The sequence below is a fragment of the Lissotriton vulgaris genome, chromosome 11, assembly GCF_964263255.1.
Source record: "Lissotriton vulgaris chromosome 11, aLisVul1.2, whole genome shotgun sequence".
NCBI lineage: Eukaryota > Metazoa > Chordata > Amphibia > Caudata > Salamandridae > Lissotriton > Lissotriton vulgaris.
In genome coordinates, this window is record NC_141699.1 from 1,036,909,161 (window position 1) to 1,036,916,907 (window position 7,747).

Sequence of the window (7,747 nt, forward strand, 5' to 3'; positions counted from 1 at the left end):
CTGAACCTCCATACCTAATCATCTTCCTAGACAAGCTGGTTCTTTCCACTAGAGCTTCCTTTATGCCGAAAGTTGGCACTCACTTTCATTTGGGCCAGTCCATCACCCTGCCCACCTATAATGATTACCTTCATCCCTCTAAGGAGGATGTGTGGCTCCTCCAACTGGACCCAAAATGAGTATTGTCGTTCTACCTTAACCACATGAAAGAGCTCCAGGTAGACAACCAACTATTCATGGGGTATGTCGGAAGCAAAGAAGGTGAAAGGTTTTGCAGAAACTGGCCATCTCTCTGTGGATCGCCCTCTGCATTAAAATCTACTACGCCCTGGCCAAAAAGCAACCCTCTGAGGGTTTGTGTTTTCATTCCATGAAAGCTGAGAATGCGACCACAGCATTAGCATGTGGAGTTCCGATCTGGACATCTACCAAGCAACAAACTGGGCTTCTCTGGATCATTCACCAGTCACTACTGTCTAGACAGTCGGGTCTGTCAGGATGGGCACTGTGCTTGTTCGGTCCTGCAAGTCTTTCTAGTGTGAATTTGTTCTGCAGACCCACCTCCGCGGTGTTATGGCTTGGGTATCTATTCTAAGGTAAGGAATCTGTGGCTAGAAGTCTGTATCAAATCACCAAGTTACTTACCTTCAGTAATGTCTTATCTGGTGGAGACTCTATCTAGCAGCAGATTCGTTACAGACCCATCCATCATCTTGTTGTGTTTGCTATGTTTGTCCTAAGTAGCCAAGGGTATGCCCAGATGTGGGTCCCTTGCTTGCTGTGCCACTGGATGTAAGCTAGCCTGGTTGACGAGGGGTAATACCCCGAAACCGATCCCAGGATGTTTATTTCCTGTCCAGGGAGGACCTGCCCTGGCAATTCGGGCTGGACGTTTCCCATGAGGAACAGGGTCAAACTGGGTCAGCATAGTGAGCAAAAGAACTATGAATTAAACCCAGATCTCTGCCTGGGGATGAGTAATCACCGCCCCCACACACACGGTGAGGCACACACTCTAACCCCGTCTTTGCAGGAGGAAATAGCGTCTCCTATAGCCACACCACTGATCTTCTTTGGACAGACCACCACTGCATCTATTTCTCCTTCAGAAAACCCACCGTACACAAACACACGCACCACCCCCGCAGAAGCTGGAACAAAGTCACAGAAGAACAGCTCACCGCCACCCTCACCAGCACCCCATCTCCAGTGACACCAGACGCTAACAACACAGCATGCAACCTCCACCGATAGATCACTAACTGAGCTGACACACTGCCTCCCCTCAAGAAAGCTACAGGACAACACATCAAAAAGCAAGCTGGTTCACCACTGCACTCCAAGAATCCAAGCGATCCTGACAACGACTCGAAAAGACATGGAGGAACAGCAAAAACCCTGAAACATGCACCACCTACAGAACAGCCACCACAGCACACTACCAACTCATCAAATCTACAAAGAAGAACTTCTTTCAAGACAGAATCCTCACCAACGCCTATATCTTCAAATAACGTTTCTCTATCATCCAGGAATTTGCCAAACTCAGCAGCCAAATTACAAATGTCCCTCCCTCCTTCCCAAGACTTCTGCAACAGACTCAGCACCTTCTTCCACCTCAAGATTAAGACGCTCTATGACAACTTCGACAAATAGGACATCAGCCTTGCCTCGGCCCCCACCTATAGCAACGCCTCCCAACAGACCCTACTCACTTGGACCACTCTGACCACAGAAGACACCTTAAAGACCATGAAGAGCATCCACTCCTGAGCACCCTCAGACCCCTGTCCCCCCCACAACTTCCAGAAAGCAGCCACGGCCATCGCATCTGAACTACGCCTCAACTGCTCCCTCGAGACCGCAACATTCCCCAACGACTGGAAACACGCCGAAGTCAACCCCCTCTTGAAAAAACCCTCAGCAGACCTGATGGACCTCAAGAACTTCAGGCCCTTCCCACTGCGCCCGTTCACAGCCAAGGTAATCGAAAGGCCATCAACACCCAGCTAGCAAACTTCCTCAAAGCCAACAGCGTCTTGGGCATATCCCAATCCAGATTCTGCAGCAACCACAGCACGAGACCGCCCTACTCGCTGCCACAGATGGCATCCGCGCATTACTTGACCAAGGCCAAGCGGCAACCCTCATCCTCCTGGACCTTTCAGCTGCCTTCGACACCATTTCCCACTGCACACTAGCCACCTGACTCCACATCGTCAGCATCCGAGGAAAGGCCTGCGACTAGATCTGCTCATTTCTCAGAGACAGAACTCAGCGAGTCATACTCCCACCATACCTCTTGGAACCATCATAGACCAAATGTGGAGTACGCCGCGGGACCCTCCCTCAGCCTCACCCTCTTCAACATCTACATGGCCCCCTTCAAAACCCTTGTCAGAAACCACAGGCTTAATATCTTCTCCCATGCCGACTACAACCAGCTCAACCGCTTCCTCACCAAAGAACCCAGCATCACCAGGCACAACTTCCAAAAAGGAATGAAAGTCATCGCCACCTGGATAAAGGACAGCTGCCTGAAACTCAACTCAGAAGAAACAGAAGTCCTCATCCTTGGCTCCACCCCCTTAGCACGGGACGACACCTGGTGGCCTCCTGCCCTGGGACCCACCTCCCCAAATGACAGACCATGCACAAAACCTCAGCATCATACTGGACTCATCACTCACCATAAACCGCCAGATGGACCCAGTATCCTCAGCCTGCTTCGACACCCTCCGCATACTCTAGAAAACGTTCAGATGGAGCCCCTCCGAATCCAGAAAAACTGTTGCACGCGTCCTCATCACTAGCAGATTGGACTACAGCAATGCCCTCTATGCCGGAATCAACAAAAAACTCTTCTGCAAGCTCCAGACAACCAGAATGCCTCAGCCAGACTGATCCTGGACATCCCCAGCTGCAACCACATCACCCAACACCTCCACTACCTCCCCTGGCTCCCCATCGAAAGAAGAATAACCTTCAAGCTTCTCACGCATGCATACAAGGCACTCAGACCAGCATACCTAAACAACCACCTATCCTTACAAGCACCAAGAGAAACTTCTGTTCTGCCGACCTCTCTCTGGCCACCATCCCACGCATCTACAAGACCAGAACGGCTGGAAAGTCCTTCTACCTCGCAGTCAAGACCTGGAACGACCTCCCCCTCCACCTTCTGCAAATCCCTCCACTGCTCCAGTTCAGGAAGGACCGCAAGACCTGAGTCTTAGATGAGCACAGCACCCTCAGGAACCCCCACCACCACCCCCAGCGCCTTGAGACCCTCACAGGTGAGTTGTTGCGCTTCACAAACCCGATTGATTGATTGATTGATTGGTTGAAATGTTTCAGCATTCCATCCATCATCTTGTTGTGTTTGCTATGTTCAGCCATCCACCCCACTCTGCGAACAGGTTTCTAGGGGTCAAGGCTGTTCTCCTTCAGAGCCCTAGTGTTCCACAGTGGTGGTGTGTTTACCTTCATAGCTCCGCGCTCCTGGCATGAAACAGATATCAGCATGCCGGGGTGACGCCTATATGGGCAACACGCAGGTTACTTGCAGCGCGGACGACACCAACGATGCCACACAGAGCCAAATGTCTCCACCTACTTGTGCACAGGGGTACTGCTCAAAAAACTTTCCAGATCCAGTCTGACACCTGGAGATAATTCTAATGTAAGGAATCTGCGGCTAGATAGTCTCTATCAGATGCGGCGTTACCGAAGGTAAGTAACTCGTTGATTATTCAAAGTCATAGGCCTCCCAAATGCTTCCTTTATGGCTTCATCACTGAACCTTGAAATAAGCTACACAGCAGCCAGCCACTTGTGTACATCGCAGTATTAGCAGTTCGCACAGATACCTGGTTAGGTCCAGGGCATAGATCCCCCATACTAATCCGCTTCACCACCCATCTATCTTGCTTTTCCTCACACTTCATGAACATGCCCATATATATTTTGTGTCTATTGCTTTATTTACTGCAGAGTTAACACATAGGCTTCTCCACATGCAAGCTAGGTTTGGAGCCATCACTCAGTTTGTTCCAGTGTTCTTCACCACCTTTTAACTTTGAGAAACATTCTTCACACCTTGGTTATTCGAAGATTGGTATAAGACTATACAATCTTCGCAATGTGTTCTTCATCCCCTGTTTATTTGAAGCTTGGAATAAGGCTAAACGGTCATGTCCAAGTGTTCTGCACACTTTGATTACTTGAAGCTTGCTATAAGACTATACTGTCACCTTTTGCTCTACCTTTAATGAGCATGACCAAAGAGTCAGAAATATGAATGCCTCAGCCAATAGAGTGAGAAAAAGTTACTTACTGTAGTAGTTTAATTATTCTCGGTCCCATACGTTCCATTTTATAACACGTTTCAAAAGTCACCCAGGTACACTGGAGAAATGAACAAAAAGACTACAAACCATCATGAGAGATCTGCCTGCTTGGCCCACTAGCCTAGTAAAAATGTACAGCTATCTTAAGTTAAGGTTCCTTAAACCGGTTATGAGACTTAGACCTTGCCACAGTAGTGTGAGGAAATTGGGTGTATTATGTGGTGTGGTTGGGCAACCTCACAATGTAATACCCTTACCTACCCCTTTAGGACCCTAGAGTTTTGTTTTTCAAGCCCTCAGCCCAACCCTGGGTAGCTGTGGCTCTGAGCAACAAGGCATACACAAAAGAACAGGTATAAAGTATTTAAACAGCACCAACACATTTGAAGAAGAAATCGACAAGACACTAAAGAAATCTGACTCCCATTTATTTGTGGACAGGAGCGTTCCGCAGATCCAGAATTTACAAGGTATAGTAAATCAAAGCATTTCAATCAACAGTGAGCAGGCATTGGCAAATTTAACTGATTTGACAGAAACCTTTTCACTAAAAAGTTTCAGTTGGTTGTAATGCGGTCACTTGGAGTCATTTTAGTTGACCAACTCCAGTAGGGAGGCAGTCAGAAGCTTCACAGAAGCAGTTATCTCAGCCGGTAGTAGTCTTCAGTCAGTTCCAGTCAATTTTATACTTTGCAGGGCTTTCCTATAGGAGTAGTCCTGATGCAAGGGAGGAAGGATGGTGAAGATGCTTAACAGATGCTGTGGATGCAATGCGACAGATGGGAGTCTTGCTGCCACTTGTCCTCGGTCCACATAGGGGGTGAAGCGGTCCTGGTTGCAGGGTCGACGTTGCTCGCAGTTCTCTTGGTGCTCCAGTCGCCCAGTATCGCGGTCATGTTCAATCCTTACTGGGTCGAGTACTCCCAGCTGCACTCTGACAGAACTTCCAGGTTAGGCAAACTCGAGTGCAACTTTTTGCATCTGGTCTTGGTTCCTGGTGCTGCATGGTGGAAGTTGGTGGCGGGTTGAAGACTTTTGGCTAACAACTTTCCCCAGCAGGCTTCTTCAGCTGTTGTGTCCCTGTGCTGCAAAAAGGAGGCCAGTCAGCTAGCTGTTGGAATCTCTTGGCGTTGGCTGGGCTCTGGAGACATCTTCTCCTTGAGCAGGACAGGGCAGGCTTTAGTCCCTCTTCTTTTTTCGCCACCAGGTACTGTAGCTGCAGTTGGGACAGTCCTTCCTTCGTCCGTCTTCCAGTCCAATTGAGATCTGAGTTTGGGGTGACAGGGGTGGCCTACTTATGCTCAGAAAATGCCCTACAGGCAGAATGCATTCAATAGCCAATGGGCCACCAGATTTCCTCCCCCCTGATGACTCCTTCCTTCAAAGTGTGGCTTCTGGGCATCCCAGGATGCACCATTCTGCTCACCTTTAGTATGACAGGACCCCTCTCTCGGTGTGTGGAGCTCCCTACCCCAACCTAGAGGTGTGGCTACCAAGGGGGCTAAACACCCCTGGAAAACCGGTTTGACAACTGGCTTTCCCTTCCTTGTCCCTCGCGCCAGCCTGTCTACCTAAACAATAGAGCAGGCCCTCTCCGAAATGTTCCCCATTTGCCCTTCAAAGGTGGCTTCGCCTTTGTAGCTCGTCTTTTAGGCTAACTCCTGTATGGCTTCCTGCCTGGGGGAGGTAATACCTACTTCAGTGACAGGCCTGTATTGTTATCTTTATCGGGAGTCAATAGCACATCTGCCCAGGAGAGCAAAAAGCTGTCTGCAGTACAGACCCCGAATACAAGAGCAAACTGGCACTGGAAATCTTAGGCAAATTGTGGTAACTTCTAAAGTTGCACTTTGCCCACCAGTGACATTAAATTTGATTTAACCATTAAATCGGATTTAATGCACTGATTATTTTGATATCTTACAGTACCAACTTTAGTAGGCCCATTCAGATGGCAGGACTGAGGTGTCAGCCTATAGCTCTGTACTTGCCAATAGGGCTACTACCCTTTCCACAGTAAAAACGACAATTTAGGATTTTTAATGCTGAGTACATGTTCCACTTTTTAACAGACCGCACCCTGCCTTAGGATGTGTTAGGATTAGCTTACTGGTGACTTACATATATTAAAAAGGGAGGTTTGGGCTTTGCCATTACCTTAAAAGGCAAAGTCGGGTTAGCAGTTTAAAACTGCTCTTCCAGTCTGCAGTGGCAGACTGGGAGCCATGTTTTAGTTTGTCCCGCTCAGGGTGGCAGAACAAGTGCTGCATTCTTTCGGGACACTCTAACATACAGGCCCTGGGTCTGGTACCATATACTAGGGACTTAAATGCAAGTTAGGCTATGCCAGTTGGGGGCAAGCGAAATAAACATGCACTGAGTCCTATTCAGCAGGGCTCATTGCAGAGTCCTTACACCAGTACCCAGTACTCAAAATGAGCACAAGATGTGAGGGTGAACCTGCAAAAAGCCTGTTTGCTTCCAAGTAGGGTCAAAGTTTCTGTGGTAAGTGGCTGTTCTGTTTTCTGCCTATGGATTGCAAGGTGAGAAATCCTACTTCTGGTATGTCTCTCCTATGGTGGTGCGCTGTGGGAGCCCTCAAGACAACCGTACATTTGTATTACTTGTTTAACTGGAAACTGTTTCTATGATCTGTGGTTGTATTTAAATCCGTATTTGAAATGTTCTATCACACTATTTAAAAGTGTGAGCAATCAATTACTAAATTGCACAGCTAAAAAGAAAGACAATGAAATATGTAGTATTTTTTTCATTGCATTTGCTACTAGGAATTAATGGTTGATGAAAATATTCTAAAACTGGAAATTAAACGGCTCCGCGACATGCTGCATAGTAAGGCAGACAATGTGTATTCATTGGCAAAAAGAAAGCTGCAGTTAGAGAATGCAATGAAAGAACGAACTGAAGAAATTGGGGTACACAAGGAGATGTTAAAGGCACAGCTAAGACTTGTGGAACAGGAACGTCAAGGCGTAAGGTAATTTCCTAAGGAGGTATGAATACCTATTTGTGTCTAGGGGGCTTTCGATTTGTCACATTGATGGGTATGGTGCCTGAGATGAAATGTCAACATTATAAGCTGAATGTAACTAATAGTTGTGAGAGATTTTATCTTCTTAAGGAGTTCAGGCAATGCATGGATAGAATGATGTTCATTTAGGAGTAGCAATTCTAGCAATTCTTTATCTAGCACAAGCACCACCCTTTCTGGTCCCATATATCTTCACAATACATGTGTGTATTATAGTACTTAATGGGAGCACTAGGTATTGTGCATTAAGTGAGCATTGGGTGTCGTCATCATGGAAGCAGAGTTCAGGGACACAGAGCTCTGCGGATTAGGGTGCACAGGGTGATATACATCTGGGGCAAATTAT

At 47.6% G+C, this 7,747-nt stretch overlaps 1 protein-coding gene across 1 annotated transcript in view; it reads left to right on the forward strand.

Moving 5' to 3' along the window:
- The window catches only part of CCDC39 (coiled-coil domain 39 molecular ruler complex subunit), a 164,574-nt gene that overhangs the window by 102,418 nt on the left and 54,409 nt on the right, over positions 1–7,747 (forward strand). Inside the window, exon 13 of the mRNA XM_086944364.1 lies at positions 7,139–7,347. Within this exon, the coding sequence (XP_086800490.1) occupies positions 7,139–7,347 (209 nt within the window). The remainder of the gene's footprint in view (positions 1–7,138; positions 7,348–7,747) is intronic.